The 22,300-nt window shown below is 24.2% G+C and overlaps 1 protein-coding gene across 1 annotated transcript; it reads right to left on the minus strand.

Moving 5' to 3' along the window:
- Window positions 1-3,467: 3,467 nt before the first annotated feature.
- Window positions 3,468-7,841, minus strand: LOC145845659 (protein transport protein Sec61 subunit alpha-like). The gene is made up of 10 exons (XM_082952781.1): window positions 7,752-7,841; window positions 7,444-7,511; window positions 6,645-6,710; window positions 5,815-6,008; window positions 5,523-5,658; window positions 5,215-5,368; window positions 4,941-5,101; window positions 4,277-4,597; window positions 3,924-4,036; window positions 3,468-3,796 (listed from the first exon to the last, which is right to left on the minus strand). Exons 1-10 carry the CDS (start codon window positions 7,792-7,794, stop codon window positions 3,610-3,612), a joined length of 1,443 nt encoding a protein of 480 aa, XP_082808907.1. The 5' UTR covers window positions 7,795-7,841; the 3' UTR covers window positions 3,468-3,609.
- Window positions 7,842-22,300: the final 14,459 nt, after the last annotated feature.

Below are 22,300 nucleotides of genomic sequence, written 5' to 3' on the forward strand. Positions count from 1 at the left end.
AAAAATAACACTAGCATTATAAAAAGACTTGACTATTTGTTTACAAATTTTTTATCAGCTTATCACATGACGTATTCAATTTCTAAAGTAAAACGTATCATAGTGACTGCAGAAAACATTGTAAAAATTCAGAGAATGATCTTCTCTATTTGACATACGAAATGTTTTTAGGTATTCATTTAAAAAAGTCAGTTTTACACTTAACTTGTAAAATCGTTAGATGTTTTTCTGATAAAAAAATAGTTTAGAAAAATAATATAAATTTAAAGTTTTGTAAATATTCTTTATTTTACGTTTTTATTTAGTTTAAAAGCTGCTTGCTATAATAATTAATCATTATATTTTAAATTTTGTATGTTTTCAACTTAAATTAAAAACATTGTGTTTACTCTTAAAATAAGCTGTTTAAATTTTCAGCAAAGTCAAACAATTGGTACCAGAAATAAAAATAAGTACTGATTACTTTATTGGAGCTGTTGGTGTTCACTCTGATCCGAATGTTATTACTTATCAACTTATCGATGGAACGTTAATTAAAAATCAGTATGCAAACAATAAGTATTTTGTCAGGGGGTCTTATGACAAAAAGTTTAAAATTTGTGTACGTTTACGCGTAGAGAATCATGATAGAGAAAACTTCAATATATACCTGAAACTTGAAAACTGCTGGTCAAAAAACTATTGTCTTTGTGAGAAATTCTAAATGTTTTTTTATTCTATCTAGAACTACACACTTTATTAATGGTTTCCAGAAAGATTTTGAACAGTAGTTATAAGTTTAAAATACTTAAAAATTTTAACTATTATTTGAATTGAAGCTTTTTATATTTTTGTTTTTTGTTGTTCAGTTTTAGACAACTAAATTTTAAAAATTATATTTTCATAATTTTTTTTTTTCATTGTCTTACATATTTTGCATATATTTAGTTTAAAAAAACTTTAAAGGTCAATTACTATCTAATATAGCATTTTAATTTAGTTTTGTTATAAATAACAAATTAATTTTATAGTTTGACTTTTCAACCTGATAATATTATAAAACTTTTTTTATTTAAACATTATTATTTTATCAAAACTATTAATGTTTACTAAATTATTTATGCAACAGTCTTTTTTACGGCTATAAATTTAGTTATTTTAAGAGTTTTGGAAATACATTACAATTTAAGTTCGAATAATAAAAGTTATTAAGAAAATCATATCTCAAAACGTAATATATCTTTAAAACTATACCTATGTAGGTCTTATTGATATCTACAAGCCATTCTTCTTTTAAGCAATCATTTTAGTATGTTTCGAAATGCTTAAAATCTACTATATTTGAATACTTATTTCAGCCATATCTCAAAAAAAATTAAGTTTTTTAATTAAATAAAAATAATGCCTTGTAGATATTTATAAAACCTGCATACTGCTTTTTTTTTTCAAATACACAGTTTTTTTCGAGTTGTGGCTCTTTAAACAGTTTTTAAAGAGCCAATTTAATTTGTCCGAGCTTAAGTTGACTGAATTTGAATAGTCGAGCACCAAGTTTTAGGTATAATTTACCTAATAAAAAAAGTTCAACGAGAAAACGTAGTTTGTATGTTTAATTTGACAACTTGATAACTGTTTTTTTTTATAATTAGTCATAACTACAAGAAACTAACTATTTTACTATCCATGTTTTTGTTTTTATGTTTATTAATAGGTTTTAAAAATCGGTAGACATAAAAAAAATGTTTAAACAAAATAATTATAAACTAAGGTGTTTGTAGTCAAAAATTTATAAGTTAAAAAGCTAAGTTGAAATTTGATAAATTTCTGAAATTAAATTAAGTTTACACAAATATAAAAACTTCACAGTAATGAGATTTCGTTGTTATTGAATAAATAGGATGGGTAAGCTGCCAAGTTATGCAAATTTAGTATATATTTTCTTATAAGCGCAAAAAAAAAAAGTATAAATTATTTAAATACTGATTATATAATCTAGTTTAAAAATTAAAATCTTTAACGATGAATTTTATTTAAAGTTTACCACAAGTTTTTTGCTTTAAGCAGTCTGAAGTAAACCAAAGTTTATTCAAAACTTTTTTATTATTATTTAATTTTATAAGCATAGTTTATTTTTTTATATTTAACTGTATAATTTCTAACTACGTACGGGAAAATGGTGTTTTAATTGTAGTTTATTTTGTAAACTCATTTTTAAAAGTAAAAACTGTAAATTAAATTTTCTTGAAAATAAGCCTTTTTGTATAAAATGTTATAACTGTTATAAAATGGCTTAAATACATAATCTTTATAATTAAACTTAGTATTTTAGAAATTTTAAAACTAAATATGCATCGAAAACAAAGTGTTAATAAGCATTGTTTGGTGTTATTTTCTAGTTATGCTATAGGTTTATTATTGCTTGCAAATTTTTAGCAAAGTGTATTTCTAATGAGTAATTAACTTACTTTTTACAAACTTAGAAATTAATTACCGAACTGTAATAAGAATTAAGAAAAGTAATCACTTAAAAAGACTTAGTCGCCCTATTTTAACATTTTTAAAAAATATTAATTTAGACACAAGAGTTTTACGTAAACTCCAACTTTGTATTTGGAGCTTGTTAAAGCAAACTTAAACTAAAAGTAGCCTGCTTGGAGAAAGTTTTCGTTATTTTTTCAAGCTATTAAGAACATCATTGAGCCGTTATTATACTGCTTACGTTTTGATATTTATAACTTTATTTTAATCAATTTACAACAAACTTTTTAAGTGTTTTTATTTTAATGTTTTTATCAATCCTTTCCATTAAAACGTAAAGTCTACTTAAACAAACAAAAAATAAAAGCTGAAGCAAGTAACATGCATGAATTTTAATTCAACATAGTTATAGCATTAAAAACGGATTGTAAAAACAATTTTATTATTTTTTTTGCAAAAATGATTGATAATATATTTAGTTTCAGAATATATTAAATATAAGGGAGTTGAAATGTAAAACTAAAGTGACTACTTTAGGTGCTTATTAATAAACCAAAATACTTTGATGAGCTAAGAATGATTTGGTAGTTGTCGTCACATAAGAATACTTTAGGTAATTAAAATTTTGTTTACTTAATCTACTTCTGATGGTAAACTCATAATCAACATTTAAAGCATAACGCTTGATTAGGTAAAATAAAGGAGGTTAAAATTAAGCAGTATTTTGATTACATCTTTTTTCTTGAAACAAACCTTAAGCTTACGGAAAGATGGCCTAAGTATTACTAAAAATTTTTTGCGTTTATAAATCATTTGGAAATTAAATAAATTATATATTTTATTTCGAACAAGTTACAAAACATTAAAAATGTTTTCAGTTTAGTACAAATGAAACTTAAATCCATAATTGTTTTTTTTTTGTCTACTTGTTTTAGTTTTATGTATCACAAGGTTCTAATTAGCAAAAAAACGTTTTATTACACATAGCAAACAACGAAATAGAACGACACAAAACACAAATTTTAAACTAAAAAAAATAAATGGCTTTAAACTGGCTAAACGGCAGTTTCAAAGCAAAAACTTCTACACACAAAACAAGCATTCAATTGTATGATTGTTTTCAAATTTCAAGTAGCAGTATGCAAGATCTTCTTAGAAACTGAGGAAGGAAGCTCCAAGTTCCTCCTTCTGTTCCTCTGCAAAGGTCTTGGTCAGCTCCATGATGGCTCCCACCGCCATGATCAGGCTCGTTCCGCTACCCCAAGCTCCCATACAATCGGCGAGAAGAGACAAGACTGCCACCAGGAGCCCTCCTAGCGCTGCAGCGTGGGGAATGTACCTAGAGTGAGAATAAAAGTTATCACACTTCACACGAAGACATAAAACTAAATACGTATATCTACTCATGCTTTGAGTTGCTGCAACATCGTTGCAATAACCTTAAACATACATATAAAATAGCTCACCTGTCAAGGTATTTCACGGTGTTCTCCTGCCTGTGTCCCGGGATGCACATTTGTTGCATCCTGAGTTGATGGGCGACCTGCTTTGAGGAGCTCGAGTTCGATCCCAGCATGCTCTGAATAATAAAACATTGTTATTCTAGCACATGATTAGGTATAAGTAAAGTCATATATTTTTTATAATTTATAATTGTCCATTTAAAAAATATTAGCTTGACTTGGCGTAACAATTGATAATTAAAAAAAATATTGAAAGCTTTTGTAACTATCAAAAAAAAAAAAAACTAAAAACACATAGCTTTGAGAAACTGCAACAAACTTTCGAGGCATAAGGTTGACAACAATCCATAACAAACCTTGGCTAACATGACGCAAGCAGCGATGAGAATCATGGAATAAACGAAAAAGTGAAACGGATGTTGCCAGACGTTTCCGCTTCCGGGCGAGCTCATGTAGCTGAAGAGACCCACGAACCTGTCCACGTACTCGGTTAACGAGCCGGAACCGAAGACCATTTTCACCCCTTGGGTCAAAAACCTCGACGCGAGTTGGACGGCGGCGACGCCCTGGAAGTAAGCGAAGATGGGCTGGCTGCCGGAGTACATGAGCTTGATGGGGTAGGAGGCGCGGATGCCTCTGGATCGGGTGGAGGTCAGCGGCAGGTTTATTTTCAAGTTCTGTTGGAAATTTGAGTATGTGATTTTTAAGTAGCCAGCTTAAAGTAGTTAAAGATGCAGGAGTTAAATAGATGTTTTGTAAATGTTTAAAAATCGTGCACTTGAATGAAGCTGCTGGTTAGTAAAAAAATATAAAATAAGGTATGCCATCGGCACAGCCACAATTTTATTATTTTATTAATAAAATAATTTTCAATAAGTCTTATATTACTTCCGACTTAGTTTTGAAAATATACATAAACATATTAGTTTCAAGTTATGTCACATGGTATTTGTAAAGAAGTTTCCTATACAAAAACTACCATTGAAAACTTATTTCTGAAACAAAAAACGTAGTACTTACAGACACGAAAACGGCAATCATCAGAAACGTGACAGTGGAGAAGAGCTGGCAAAGGTTGGTCAAAGGCGCTGGCCTGAACATGACGTTGCGGAACGCGGCCACTTTGTCTTTTTTCAGGAAACCCGAGAACATTTCAATGAGGGCTCCTTGGTATTGTGGACCTGCGACCATTATTTTAGAAATTAATGATCAATAATAAATAGAAATAAAATTATAATTAAATGGAGTGATAATGGAATAATAATATTGTAAAGATTTAAAAACTGCAACAAACCTCTGCCTGTGTTTACCCAATACAATCCCAAAGTTTTGTACATCAAATCAGAGCAAGTCGCGGCAGTGAGAAAGAGGGTGTGTCCGTTTCCAACTCCGTAACCTTGATTTAGCGCGGCTTCCATGGCCATGGATATGAAGCTTCCGGCTACCAGCTTCATAATTAAATTAACATTTTTAGAAAGAGATGTCATATTAACTTCATGATAATGTTAGAGAGGTAAAAAATATTTGTGACATATTTTACAGACCAAAAAAACATTATGAAAAACAACAATAGTAGTTTTGTAAAATAAATTTAATACTTACCTGTACCAACAACAAGACAACAATCCCCCAACTAAAATCAGAGAATACACCGCAACCTCCTAGAAAAACTTCTTTACACGCCAGAAAAACTGTGATTAAGATGGTGAGGAGACTTTGTATGGAGTCAAGTCTTTCTCTGCGAAAAATCAATGGTTTGCATTGAAAATTTATACATTAAAACAAAAAGAGGAAAAAAAAACTAGTCAGTCATAAACTAGTTTGAGTGCAGCATTAGTAGTAAATTGTCCTAAATCTAAAACACGAGAATTATACTACATTTTACAAAACTCACTGCTGCTTCTTGGTGTAATTGACAGTCTTTTTCCCACTGCCCTCAAAATACCGCAAGATCATCATGCACATACTGGCAAATATGGAGGATTGCAGCCCGATGTGCATCAATGTTCCTTTCTGCACTCCCATCAGAACGTTCATCGCACCAAACGGGTCGCCATTGTCGTTGGGGTTGTAACCGTACAACCGCGTCTGTGAGAATTGTTAAGTTTTATTTTTTCGATACTTCAGTAGAAATTTTCTGTTTTCTTAAACATAAATTGAAATAATATATATATATATTTATATACAATGTTTAACTTATTAACCAGTCAGTAATAATAAAGTATGTAGCGAACAAAAAAAATCAGATGAACATACTAGAGATTGAGTTCATGGTTTCCCTTAAAGATCCCATTGGAAAATGTTTTTTTTTGTACTTAATGCAGTCCCTTACTTTATTTACGTTAATTACCCCATTAAACTTTTGTCCCCTTACTAGTTAATTCCTCTTTATAATTATAATGTGCCACAAGGTTTAAATTTTAAAATATTGTAACACATACATTTTATTTAGTTTACAACACTTTTAACTTTGTAAGTTTATATGTAATTTATAACTTAAATTTAAGTAAGTTAAGTATGTCTAACTACATTTATTGAATATTTTTATCTAAAACTTATAAGTTAATTTGGCATACTAAAAGTAGTTTATTTTATAATTAGAACTTTAGAAATAATATTGTTAACTTAAAAAACTAGTTTTAAGTGAAAAAATACCCTTTTTTATCAATCAAGCTTATACTACTTATATATAAAGAAAATACTAAAACTAAATGCACAACTTACATTTTGGAAGGTCATATACAAAACCACAAATAAAAATGACCATAGACACCTCTGTTTAAATTTAACCTGTTTGAAAAATCAAATTTAGAAACATTTATTACAGAAACTTTATTATTTTTGCTAGTTAAAAAACTTAAAAACATAAAATAAAATATTAGATGTTTACTTTTAAAACACTCAATAGTTAAAATATTTGAAGAAAACAATATTTGTATAAAAAAAAAATTAAAGATATTGCTTTCAGGTTTATTAATAACTACTAAACAAATAAGTACCTAAATAAAGTCCTAAGGGAGGTTTTATTTTATTTTACTACTAAATTATTTTTAAAGATAAAAGAAAATGCTTTAAAGATCTAAGGTAAAAAATTTGCATCTGTAGATATTTGATTTCAAAAATAATTACTTCTGAATTCTTAATTAGAAAGTTTTACTTAATTGTATTTTGAAAAACACAATTTTAATAATTTACCAATCTCCGAAGAGTTTGTATAATAGAACTGGATTCTAAACACACTGAAAAAGTTTAAACCAAAAATTTAAGCAGAAATTAAACTTTAATAAATTAATTTAAGCTAACATTTTTTAAAAGTTATGTTATATTTTTGTACAAATACCTTGACCCCTCATGATCATGATAAAATTACTAATAAAACAAAAGACATATTTTTTAATTGAACAATCTAAAATCCTAATTCCTGAGTACTAAATTATTTAAAATAACTTTACTGTAGTTAAATTAAAATACTTATTACATGTTTAGTTTACTTCTGGTACAAAATAGATTAAAAAAAACTAACTTTTCTTGGTGATATTTCAATTTTGGGTATTAGTTTACAAACTGGCTCAACCCATTCATAAATTGAGTCTGGAAACATTATTACTGAATTATTATCAGATAAACAAAAACATAGAAAGCTTAAAAATCTTATAGTTTTTTATTGTTGTAATGAGTTTAATATTGAATATTTTTTTGGGTTAGTTTAGTTTCATTATGAAGAAAAAACTTTATGTAACTTTTAGTAAGTAATTATAAGATATGTAATTAATTATAAATAACTACTGGTTAAATTACTTTTAAAAATGTGCAATGAAACTAAATTCTAACCTGTATTTGTCTTATCTTCAGCCTTTATTTTACTTTCCTTCATTTTACTTAAAGTTTATTTTTTAGTATTTTATAACTTCTTTATAGTCTGAAAAAAATTACTTGAATAGGTGTTTAAGTTTATTATTCTGCTATAAATTATTTAGTTTTTGTATCTAACTGTTTCTCTATTACATATACAGGGTTGCCAAAAAACCTGGAATATGTCAACTCATGCAAAACTGAGTATGGAAAAATTTGAATTTAAACAATTTCTATATGTAATATAATCAAATTTTGTTTTGATAAATAAATCTATCATACTGATATATTTTTTTATTAATGTTAAAAACACCTGAAAGTAAGTTTAAGTGACTTAAATTAGGTTTTATACTAAAAATGGAGCAAAAACTTTAGTATAAAAAACCTGGAAGGAATTCCAAAAACCTGGAAAAACCTTTTCAAATTAAATTACAACTTTTCTTATATTAATTCAAGTGTTAAATAACATGTTATAAATCACCTCTGAAGCATATGTCAAGCTTCAAAAATAGTCTGAGTTTATAAAAGAATGTAAAAGTGAGTAAAAAGTAAATAAAACAACAAAAATATTAATATCAATTATTTTATCAGTTAAAAAAAAAACAGTTTTTAAAACTAGTACTACTGTTCACTAAACTCATCTTAATTTGAATCTTCAGACATTTTTGGATCTATTTTCAATTAAAAATTATTTTTAAGGTAAGAAACTGTGTTAAGTAGTATAAAAACATTGAAGAGAAACTGTGAAGCTACTTTAAATGTGTTCTATAGTACAAAAAAAAAAGATATTGACAAAATTTTTTATGTTTATGAAAGTTTTTTGAGTCAAATCATAGTTTTACTACTAAACATGTTAAAATAGATAAAATTCCAAAAATAGGTTTTTTGTACAAGTTTCCAGGTTGTTTTTACCTAAAATGTCAAGTTCCAGGTTATTCCAGGTTTCAAGGTAAAGTGGCAACTTTGAAGATAGGAACTATAAAAAAATACAAGTAAAAATTTTACATATTAAGTTCTGAAGGAATTTTAAAAATCTTGAAAAAACTTTTTTTAAACTTTTTCAAATTTAATTACAATTTTTCTTATAATTATTCAAGTATTGAATAAAATCTTATGAAACATCCTCAAAAATAGCCTGAATTTATAAAAGAATGTAAAATTGAGTAAAAAGTAATTAAAACAACAAAAAAATTAATATCCATTACATTAATAAAAAAACAGTTTTCAAAACTAGTACTACTCTCACTAAACTCATCTTAAAATTGTTACACATTCATAACATTTAAGTTAAAGAGGAAAACTTTTTCAGAATCTTAAACTTTACTTGATTTTACAAAACTTTTTCTTTTTCATAAATTATTAGCTGTTACCCCTAGCCTTGTTGGATAGAAATGAATTTACTTAATATGATCTGAATAATAACTATTTAATAAATTCCATAACTAATACTTTCAACACAACAATTTCTATAGGAACTTTTAAAAGACCAAATTTGTTGTAAAAATTTAAGCTGTACATCAAACTTCAGAACTATAAAACAATACAAGAAATATTTGACAAATTAAACCTGGAAGGAATTCAAAAAACCTAGTATACCTTTTTTAAAACCTAATTTATGTTTATTAAAATTTTTCTTATAATCATTTAAGCATTAAATAACATCTCATAAAACACCCTCAAAACAGCCTGAGTCTATAAAAGACTATAAAAATGAATAAAAAGAAATTAAAGCAACACAAAAAAAGATAATATCAGTTATATTAACAAAAAAAGTTTTTAAAACAAGTACTTACTGTTCACTAGACTCATCTTAAAATTTTTCCACATTCACAAAATTTAAGTTAAAGAGAAAAACTTTTTAAAAATGTTAAATTTTACTTGATTTTTACAAAACCTTCTTTTAAAAAAAATCTTAGCTGTTACCCCTAGCCTTGTTAGATATAAATGAATTTATTGGATACGTTTTGCTTAATAAATTTTTTATTTATTAGTACTAGTATTTTCAACAGGATAATTTTATAGTAATTTTTTAAAAACCAAATTTGTTGTCTAAAAGTTAAGCTGCATATCAAACTTACAGGGTTGCCAGTGGTTTTTTCAAAAACTTTTCCAGGTTTTCCAAATTTCTTTCAGGTTTTTAAAAGTACACATTTTTGGATCTATTTTCAGTTTAACATTATTTTTAAGGTAAGAAACTGTGTTAAGTAGTATAAAAACATTGAAAAGATACTGTGAAGCTACTTTAAATATGTTTTATAATATAAAAAAAAAATTTGATATTGACAAATTTTTTATCTTTATGATAGATTTTTTGAGTCAAATCAAAATTTTACTACTAAACATGTTAAAATAGTTATAACTTCAGGTTTTTTGTTCAAATTTCCAGGTTGTTTTTTGCCTAAAATGTCTAGTTCCAGGTTATTCCTGGTTTCAAGGTAAAGTGGCAACCCTGAACTTAGGAACTATAAAAAAATACAAGTAAAAATTTGTCAAATTAAGTTGTGAAGGAATTTAAAAAATCTCGAAAAAACTTTCTTACAACCTTTTCAAGTTTACTTACAATTTTTCTTTTAATCATTTAAGTATAGAATAAAATCTTGTGAATCACCCTTCAAAATAGTCTGAGTTTGTAAAAGAATGTAAAAAAGAGTAAACAGTAATTAAAATAACAAAAAAATTTATATCTATTATATTAATAAAAAAAACAGGTTTTAAAATTAGTACTACTGTTCACTAAACTCATCTTAAAATTCTTACATATTCATAACATTTAAGTTAAAGAGGACATTTTTTGAAAATGTTAAACATTACTTGATCTCAACAAAACCTTTTTTTTCATAACTTTTTTTTTAATTCTTAGCTGTTATCTCTAGCCTTGTTAGATAGAAATGAATTTATTGAATACGTTCTGCTTAATAACTATTTCATTTATAATTACTAGTATTGTCAACAGTACAATTTCTATAGGAACTTATAAAGACCAAATTTGTTGTCTGAAAGTTTATCTGTATATCAAACTTAAGAACTATAAAACAATACAAGTGAAAATTTGACAAATTACAAGTTTGAAGAGTGGAGTTGTTGTTTTTAATGTTAACAACATTTGTAAGTTGAAAATACTTGTATGAGTACGACTAAAATATTAAACTATAAGTTTTAAAGTCTGTTCAAAGAGATTTCAAAACTCAAAACTGTACTTCTATATATAAGATTAAATTAATATATTTGTTAAATGCAAGACCTAAAAAAAACAATGTCCCACAATTAAAGCTATACATTTATTGTCTTTTTTAGAGTGAAGTTTTAAGAGTTTACCAATAAATTTACTAATGAATATAATAATAAAATGAATTAATAATAAAAATTAAAGTAAAACCATAAATAATTTTACTAATGAATTTAATATAAACCAGGGTTTTCCTAACAAAATTTTAAAATCGCCTTTTTACTAGTTAACAGGGTTGCCATTCTTTTTTTTTATAATTTTTTCAGGTTTTACAAATTTCTTCAAGGATTTTAAAGTACACATACATTTGTGGGTCTATTTTTAGTTTAAAGTCAAGTTTAAGGCAATTAACTGTGTTAAATAGTATAAAAACATTGAAAAGGTACTGTAAGGCTACTTAACATGTTTTTAATAAAAATAAAGTTTTGATGATGACATTTATTTATATGATAGATTTTTTGGTCAAATCAAAATTTTACAAATGAACATGTGAAAATTGTTAAAGTTCCAGGTTTTTCTAGATTTATTTTTTATGTGATTTTTGTTCAAAACTCCAGGTTTTTCCAGGATTTTTTCAAAATTTCTCAAATTTTAGGTTTTTCCTTTTGCCTAAATTGTCAAATTCTAGGTTTTCCAGGTTTTTCTAGGATTCCAGGTAAATTTGCAACCCTGTAATTAAATAACAATTTACTATTTTTTTCTTTTCTAAAACATTGATACTTAATAAATATTTTTTTTTATGTCTAGTTTATATGTTGATAAAATTTAACTTTTGTTCAGAAAATTTTAAATGGTAATCTCAACCTTTCAGAAACACAAGTTTGTTATAAAGTAATTTTTAGTTAAAATTGGAAACATTAAATACAAAACTTATTAGTTGGATTTATTATATAAAATTTTATTCAGTTACTTGCTGTTGTACAATGAAAAAAACTCTGTGAGCTATAACTAAAATGCATTTAATAAAACAGATTTTCCATAAGGTTTTAAATACAAACTTTAATTTTATTCTTATAAGTAATAAAAAATAAAAAGGTTCAAAATGTTACAAAAGCTTAATGCAAGAATCAGTTATTAATATTTTTTAAACTAATTTTGAAATCAAATTTGGTTTAACTAAGTTATATTCGTATACTCAAAACTGTAGAAATAATACACCATGCGCCATGTAGTTTACACTAAAAATGTTCAGTATTCATAAAAATATTAATTTGAGAACTAGCTGATGCAGGTTTGTAGTAATAAAACTGATGCAAATATAATAAAACAAAAAGCCACGTCAGGTTTACTACAACCAATTTGGTTTTAAAAACTTGTAGAAATAATAAATGTTTTTACTTCAAACTTATCAAACAATTTATGAAATTACAACAGTTTTTTATTAATATTTTAGAAGGTCTTATTTAACTAACAAACTTTTAACTAGTTTTAAGTATTTAAAAACCTAATAACAGCTTAAGTTATAAACAATAGAGTTTAAATAACTGTAAAGATTAAACTTCTTAGAATTAAACTTACTTAACAACTTAAACTTAAATTTTAAATCAAATATCTGTACGACTAAAAATAAAATGTTGTTGCTATACACTTTAAAACTATCTTTTGAAGTCTAATTTAATTTTCAAAATTTAAATTTCCCAGATTAGTATTTCCCATCATAAGTATAGTTAATAAAGCCAGGTCACTTTCCACAGAAGTCTTACATGGTTTTATTATCTTTTATTTTGAAACATTAAAACATTTGAAGTAATTTTGGTTGAATAAATTTTAGCTTACACAGCAAAAAAGTCTAAGTATTTAAAAATCATTGTAAAGTTATTAAATCAAGACTTTTACTTCTAGAAGCAACAATATTAGTTAAAGTAAAAAAATCTAACTCGCATTTTTAAAAGTTGAAAAGTAACAGAGGCCATAATTTGAAATCCTACTCTTTTTTTAAGGTTAAGTGCTTAACAAAATCACATAACATGAGGACTTAATATCTTTGATACATGACTAAAAAAAGTAGATTTCAAGGTTTTTTTTGAAAATAAAACAGAATTTTAATGTTTTTTTCAGGTTTAAGTGATAAAAGGTTAAAAACATAAAATTGTGTTCTGTAAGTTAAGAACTTACTTTTCTTCTAATTTTTAAACTATAAGGCATAGAAATCAACTCGTAAAACTAGTAAATATTTTTTTGTAAATAACTAATTTATCATTAAAGCTCATTAGCTGTTTCATTTTTACTCAAGTAGAAAAAATATATATAAGATTATTTTAATGTAATAAAACATTGTAACATCAAACATATTAATAGACTAAAACTGGTAACTGACATTATATTATATTTGAATTCATTAAAACAACGCTAAAGAAACTTTCTTAAAGACCAGACATTTTATTTTTAAAAATAAAGCTGTATGTAGAACTTTTGAACTGAAATATATGTTTATTTTTAAGAAATTAAAAATTTGTAGAGTAAAAATATTTTTGATGTAAACAATATTTATAAGTTAAAAGTACTTTAATAAGTACAAAAAAAAAACGTGTTTCAAAATATACTGTTCAAAGTCATTTTCAGCCTAAAACTCTTATAATAATAAAACGTATAATAATTAAGCTTTAAAAATTAGTGTCCCATATTTTTATTGTTACATTCAGGTTAAAATTCAAACAGTTTACTTAGCTTATGATATTATTCTGAACCAGGGTCTGCAAACTCATTTTCATAATCGCCCCTTTAACAATAATTACCAAACTACTATTTCTCACATGACTAAAATAAATGTAATTATCAAAAATAAATGTGGAATTCATATGTTGACTTTTAGTCTGAGTTAGTAAAGTGAAAATAGTTTTCATTACTTTTTAAACTTTAATTTGTATTAAGTTAGTATTTTCATGCTCGATTAAACAAAGCAATGGCTTTTAACAGGCTAGGTGTAAAAAGAAATCTTTTCAAAAGTTGTAAACTTTAATTTTAATCTTTCAGAAAAATATTTTAGTTATAAGGTTTTTATACTTGATTGAAAATAAAAACATTAATAAAAGTTTTTAACATATCTTTACCTGTAATTTTTGTTTAGATACTTTTTATTAAACAAAAAATCATTATTAACCTAAAAATTAAATGTGTTTATAACAAAATCAATAACAAACTTTAAATTTTTAAGTTTTAGTATCTCAAACATAAATTCAAATTTTTACACAAAAAAAAAAAAAAAAATTGTTTAACTTGAATATAAAGCTATCAAATCATCTTTGTTTAAAAAAAATCTGTAGTTTTACACTGAAAGTTGTGGAAGTAATACACTATGCGCAGTGTGTTTTATTCTTAAACCACTAAGTATTCAAAAAGTAATATTGTTAGAACTAGCTGATACAAGTTTGTAGTAGCAAAATTAAAAAAAAAACACAATGAAACGACACCCCATGTTTACTACAACCAATTTAATTTAAAGTAATAAGTATTTTGATTTGAAACTAATCAACCAATTTATAAAATTATTAACAGTTTATTGTTAATATTTTACAAGTTCTAATTTAACTAACAAACTTGCTAACTAACTTTAAATGTTTAAAAGCCTTATAATAGCTTAAAACAGCTTAAGTTATAAACAATAGAATTTAAATTGCTGTAAAGATTGACTTTTTTTAAACTTAAACTTAGTTAACAACTTGATATTTAAATCAAGTATCGCTAAGACTAAAAATAAAAAAAAAAATGTTTCTATTTACGTTAAAACTATCTTTTAAAGTCTAATTTCATTTTCAAATTTTAAATTTCTCAGTACCATCATAATTATATTAATAAAACCAGCTAACTTTCCACAGAAGGTTTACACAGTTTTATTGTTATGTTTTTTGTAAATAATTTAAAATTTTTGTAATATTAATGTTAAAATTTGGTAGAATAAAATTTAGCTAACACAGCAAAGTATTAAAAAATCATTATAAATGTACAGTTATTAAAACAAGACTTTTAATCTAAGTAGCAAAAACTAGTTTGCATTTTATAAGTGAATAGTAAGAAATTAAAGCTTTAAATTGAAATCCTACTCTTTTTAAGGTTGAGTACTTAGCAAAACCACATAACATAAGGACTTAATACCTTAATACATAATCAAAATACGATTTCAAAGTTTTTGAAACTAAAACTGAGTTTTAATATTTTTTGGAAGTTTAAAGTGAAACAAAAACTTAACACATAAAATTATGTTCTTTGTATAAGTAAAAAATAAAACATTTAAATTACAAGTTTTAAACTACCATGCAAAGAATTCAACTCGTAAAGTTAGTAAGTAGTACTCACTTTGTAAATAACTAATTTATCTTTAATGCTCATTTGCTGTTTTATTTTTACTCATGTAGAAAAAGTATATACAAGAATATTTTAATGTAATAAAACAATGTAACATTAAATATGTTAATGAACTAATGTAACTAAAACTGGTAGTACTGCTAACACAAAATTGTGTTTAAATGCGTTAAAAAAATTCTATAGTAAGTTTCTTTAAGACCAAAGTTTTTAGTTTTTTAAGTAAAGCATTGCTTAAAACTTTTGAACTTAAATATATGTTAAACTTTTAAGTCATAACATTGTAAAAGATCACGTATCAAAATTTAAACAATATTTAAGAGTTTAAAGTACTTCTATAAGTACAACAAAAATATTTAAATATTTTTTCAAATATACTGTTTTTAACCTAAAACTAGACTTTTTTATATTACCAAACTGTATTATAACTAAGCTTTAAAAGATTAGTGTTTCACAAATAAAGCTATATTGTTTAGTTACTTACAGGGTAAACTTCTAACAATTTACTAAACCTTGAAATTTTAATTTGAACAAGGGTCTACCAAACTCATTTTCATAATCGCCCCTTTAACAATGGTTGCCAAACTATTATAGCTTACATCACTAAAATAAATGCAACTATTAAAAAAAAAAGTGTTAGTCTGAGTTAGTAAAATGATAATAGTTACTTGCTAATTGAGCATGGAAGCGTATAAACTTTTGTTTGTTTAAAGTTAGTATTTTCATACTCGAGTAAATTAAGCAACACCTTTTACAAGTCTAAGTGTATTTAGAAATTTTAATCAAAATTTCAGCTTTTATTACATTTTAAATCTATATATTTATATTTTAAATTTTAATTACGTCTTAAATTTTAATCTAAATATTTCAGTTGATTTTTTTAGTAATAATTTATTATACTTTATTGAAAATAGAAATAGGAATAAATGTTAGTATCTTAACTTAACTTGTTACTTTTGTTTAGATACTTTTTAATAAAAAAAACCTAAAATTTAAAAGTGTTTAAATAATTGAAAAAAATTATCACAGAATCAAAAACCACCTTAAGTTTTAAATTTTAAGTATTTAAAACATAAACACAAACTTTTACAAAAAATAATAAAAGAATCAGTTTTTGTTTAACTTAAATATAAAGCTATCAAATCATCCATGATTTCAAAAAGCTGTATTTTTGCACTGAAAGTTATAGAAATGATACATTCTGCGCAGTGCGGTTCATACTTAAATTATTCGGTACCCAAAAATTACTAGTATTAGAACTAGCTGATGCCAGTTTGTAATAATAAAATTAATGCTACTATAATAAAACAAAAGGATACGTCAAGTCATAAAAGTAATTATCTAGTGTAAGTTTTTTCAATGCACGTTTTTACTCCGTAGTTACGAAAACAAATACACTTATGGTGTTTAAATTTTGCTTCAATTTTCTTTACAAAACTGATATTTATTTTACAGTCTGTATTTTTTTAAAGTTATTGCAATACAGACATCGTTGCCATAAAAAAATTAATAGACAAAGATATCTAAACTTTTTACTGAAGATATTTTATGATTTAATTTGATCTATATGTCAATTAAATTTACGCTGAACTTCGTTTTTACATTATTTCGTTTTAATCATCTTACGTTTAATACGATATTTAGGTATTATAGTCTCTTTGATACTTAAAATTTACTATTTATTTATGATTCCTGTTTATTTTCTTTTATTGCTTTTTTTTAGAAAACTTTATTATAACACCATAACATGCTTAGTTTAAGAAAAATATGTTGTATCAATTTTCATAAACAGAAAATAAAACATATTAAGGTGTAATTTTTATCAAATTAAAAAATTGCTTACCATTATAGCTGTTTATAAAACTAAAAATTTCACTTAGCTTTATATGACTTTTATATAAAGTATTAGTGAAAAAACTAAAGTTTTTTTTTTAATAGCTGTTTAACTTTTTATAACTAAAAAAAAACTATATATAACCAAACTGCCTTAGTTTTTAGCTAAAGCAAGTTATATAAAATCTTAGATTGAATATCTAAATACACTACAGAGTTCATGTGTTTTTTGCAGATAAAGACTTAGTATATTATTTGTAATATTGTTGTGTTAACTAACAATTAATGTATTTGAGGAAATTTACTTTCTTAATTTATATGCTTTTTATAGTCATTTTATGCAAATTAATTAAAAAGCTAATAAACTTCTAATTGAAAAATAAAATAAGTAAAACACAAATGAAAACTTTATTAAGAATTTATTTATAGTTTCTTATTCTAAGTTTTAAAATTTGTTTAGTGTTATGTATACTTTTTGATGCAGTTTTTAAAATATTTAACTTTATTTATTAGTTTAAAGGACTTTTTTTCATTTTATATTGATTTATAAATAATACATTTACAAAGTTTGTAAAAATAGTTCAACATAATAAACTACGTACGTAAAATTTTAAAGTTAGTTTGAGTTTGTTTTTTTAATTAGTAATACTTGTGTAATATACTAATTAGTTTGACTTTTTAAGTTTTTTTGCTTAAAATATAAACTTAACCTTTATTTTTATTATTAACACAACATCTTAAGAAATCGATCATTCTGAAAATTTTAACATATTTGATTAGAATTTTGTATGGTACTTTAAACAATTCTTTTTAAATATACTTTAAGTATAAATAACAGTAAAAAAACAACTTATTAAACTGGCTTAAAAATTTAAAATAAACTTATTTAAAAGCGAATTTACTATTTCATAAAACATTACTTTGATCATTATAATTTATTTGATAAATATTAAGTAAAATATACTTTTGTTATAAAATTCAAACATTTAACCTAAATTTTAAAATAATTAAAAACTTATTGTAAAAAGGGTAACTTTTAATAAAAACAAATTTTATTGTTATTAATTAAATTTAAATTAAATTTTGACAAAAAAGGATTTGTTTAAGAGTTAATTTCCAGTCTAAGGTTTTTCTCTAAAATGTTTAAGTTTTGTTAGTAAAAAAATTATACTTTATTTTTTCTAAGCTATAATTGAACGCAGATAAAAATTGGGGAACTCCAGTACTGATAAGTTTATTTTAGTATTTTTGTTAAAAACCTAATGTTATTATTAACACAAAAATCTAATTATTGAAAATCTAGTTATAATATTTAAAAAAATGTTACATCAGATATATAATATAATAAAAGTTTCAAGACCAAACTAACCACATCAAATATCCGTCTATTAATAAATAAAATGACACAATGAAAATATAATATATTTATATCACTTGTTGATGCTAAAAATACGTTAAAAAGCTGGTAAAAATAACAAAAGTCTGTATTTTTAGTTTGTTTTTAAACAAAACTTTCTTAAAGACAAACATAACTATAAAAATAGTAAGCTTATTATACAAAGATAACGCTAATGTAGTATAAAGTTTATTACTTAGAAATAATTCAAAAGTAAAAGATAAGTAAACACATAAAACTTCTACTATTTAAAAAAAACAATAAAGTAGAATTTTTTTATTAGTTAAGAGTTTCAGTCGCTAGAATTTTTTAATTTTCTCCAAAACTATTTGATGTTTTTGTTTAACTATTCATTTCATTGCTAGATAAAATGTGTACTTTTGGACACTCGATATTACTTACGTAACTCACATAGACAATAGTCTTTAAACGAACATTTTTCAGGATACAACCAAGTCGTGTAGTTATTATTTTGAAGCTCTTTACGAAACTGCAAACAAAGTCTATCGCTACTATAACGATATAGTTCATATATAAACTCTTCTTCTGTACACTTGTCTGAAATTAAAGTTCCATCAAGTAAGTGACAAGTGTTGTCGTAATAGTTACGAACAGCTCCAATCCAAAAATGTTTTGCTTTTGTTTTCAAAAATTGTGGAACCACTTTATCGATGTCACTAATAATTATAAATAATTTTCAAATTTATTACACTCTTTTAGTTCAAAACTATTTTAGGTGAAATTTACCAACAAAGAAACTAGATAGAAATACACTAATGACCATTTATAAAAAAAATCTCTTCAAATTTAACTAAAGTATTAAAACTAACTTTTATCATATTTAAAAACATTGTTAAACTAAAAAAAAAACGTATGTAATCTATTTTAGCGTTATGCTAACCTTTTTAAATGAACTCCTAAAAATCTTTCGTATGTCAAGTGTAGAAGATCACCTCCTTCGAGTCTACAAGATTTTCTACAATCACTATGACTCATATGTTCTTCAATAATTAAATATTTTGTATGATAATCTGATTAAAAGGTTTTCAAGTACTTAGTGATTTATCTTTAGAAACTAACTGTTATGTATTTTAGTTGAAAACTTTATACTTAGTAACTAGTGATTAGTATAGTTTTATTAAGAGCTACACGTAAACTATGAAAAATGACGTAAACTTTATTTTTTTTTTAAGTTTTATCTGTTTAGTAATCAACTCAAACATAAAATAAAATAAGTTTTTTAAAAGTTTCAATTATACTTTAAATACTATCACTTTGAAATTCATGGTTGATTACTCCAACAAAACAATTTGTATAACATTTTAGTTTTTAGTATTCTAAGATAAACATATACCTTATACCATTGTTATTTAGATTATTATGTTATCAAAAAGGTTATAGTTTTGTTAAAGTTTTTGGTTAAATTGATAACAAATGTTTAAACTTAAAATTCTTAAAATAATTTAAAGTTATATATGTTTTTAATTCTGCACAAACCTTGTAACTGGGTGACTTTTGAGTTCAGTTGTGATAGAGTTTTTTTGAAACTTGTATTTTGTTTTTTGACTGTTGAGTTCAGTTGTTATAGAGTTTCTTTGAAATTTGTATTTTGTTTTTTGACTGTTGAGTTCAGTTGTGATAGAGTTTCTTTGAAATTTTTATTTTGGTTTTCGAATGTTGAGTTTAATTGTGCAAAACGTTCTTCAAAAACTGATGTAAACTTTCTTTCAACATTATTCGAGTATTCAATTTGATATTTCAAAGAACCGATTGACCAAATAGATACTGAAAATCCGACTAAAGCTAAAAAGGTACTCAATCCAAGAATAAACCAAAAACTTCTTTTACCTTTAGTTGAACAAGCCATGTACTAGTGTTCTTTTACCATATCTATTTAAAACAATTCAGCAGTTAATCTAAATCACAAGATACTGCTTTTTTTTATTTGTCTTTTTTCTTTCTTTTCTCTACATCTCACAAAATTTATATTATAAGCTTAAATGGAAAGTTAAAAAAAAACCATTCAAAGTAGAATAACAAACATTAGTCTTTGTTTATAGTGTTAGTTTACTGTCTTACTTTAATGTGTATTATTAAACTTATAATTGATAAGCTAATTAAAATCAATTTAAATTTGTTACATTTAAGATTTTTATTAATTGAAAATACTTTCAAAATATAGTTTATGTATTTAAAGTAAGCTGTTTACGTTTTGTCTTTTATATGCAGTGATAAAAAATTATTTGGTAAAACAACTACATGAAGCAATAAAATACTTCATAATAATGAAAACTCAAAGCTACTGTTGATGCATTTTAACTACTGTTGGGGTATCAGTTACTTACGTAACATAAAACCCAGAAAAAAATACGTAACTAACATACTTTTGTAAGTTTTACTTTTTCCGAACCGAATAAAATCCTAAATTACTTTAAAATAAACAAATGTATACTTATGTTTGTTTAGCGTTATTAGATGCTTTGAACAATAATTGTGTTGTGTATGCAAATATGACATTAAAATTATGTTTGTTCATTAAAGTTTGCGTACTTCATCGTTTTGCGTTATTTAATGACAACTGTTAAAAAGTTTTGTATTCATTTTTTTTTTCTCTTTTGCCTAATGTTTATTTAATGAACACAAACATAGTTTTTATACAATGTAAACTAAATTGTTAGTTTTCAAAACCTTTCATTGTGTTTAGTTTATAATATTTAAAAAATAGTTTTGTAGCAAAGAGTAACAAATTAATTTTAGATAAAACTACTTAAATTTGTATATTTTTTTTTTAACGTTTTATTTCATACTAGAAGGCTAAAGCAACATGCATCCAATAAGCCACAACCATCAAATAAAGAAATATTTTTCCATAAATATACTTACCTATATTTTTAAATTAAAAATATTTGATTAAGAAAATTTGAAAAATGTAAAAAAAGTGTTAATTTCCTAAAATATTTTACGACTTTAGACGATATGATAATTATGTAGATTTTAGACGATATGATAATTATGTAGAAAAATGGTAATTAGTTTGTTAAAATTTTACAATCACCGAAAGAAGAAAAACTTATTTGGTTTACTTTGAAGTTGAAATATATATAGAATTTATTAAAATTTTATTACCAATTTGGTCGATAAACGTTATTATTTATCAAATTAAAAACTTAATTAATATTTGAAAAAAAAATTAAAATAAATAATTCAACACTAAGATATTCAAAATATTTGTTTTGGTTTTAACTTGTTCAGTTTAGAAAGCAATCAAAACGTAAAACTTTGTTAAAAGAAAACGCATTTTAATTTATATAAATTTTTCAGCTGAAATTTTACTTAGTTTTTATCATATGATAAATATTAAATTCTAAAATTAATGATTTTTAAGTGAAAAAAGTGTATTATTTCACCTATGCTTAGTTTATTTTTTTCATTATGTGTCCTGTTTAAGTGGCTCTGGTTTTGATGCCAGAGTCCAATATTGCACAATAAACAATATGATAATATACTAATTTTTAGTAGTTTATTTTGTATTCTAAAACATAGCTTGACTATCCTTAATGTTCTTAAAAATAATTATTTTAATAAAAATATAAAGTAAAAGTTTGGGTTAAGAATTATAACAAAAGTTCTTTTTAAATTAAAAAAAGTTCTAATTTTTGCGCCAGTTTTTTAATTTATTGATTGTTAATTTTAATTTATAAGAAAAACTTTCTATAAGTTGTATGTTTTGTTTTAGAAAATTGAGTCAACTTCCAAGGAAATTTCTTAAAAAAA

The sequence above is a fragment of the Thalia democratica genome, chromosome 1, assembly GCF_965202585.1.
Source record: "Thalia democratica chromosome 1, ktThaDemo2.hap1.1, whole genome shotgun sequence".
NCBI lineage: Eukaryota > Metazoa > Chordata > Thaliacea > Salpida > Salpidae > Thalia > Thalia democratica.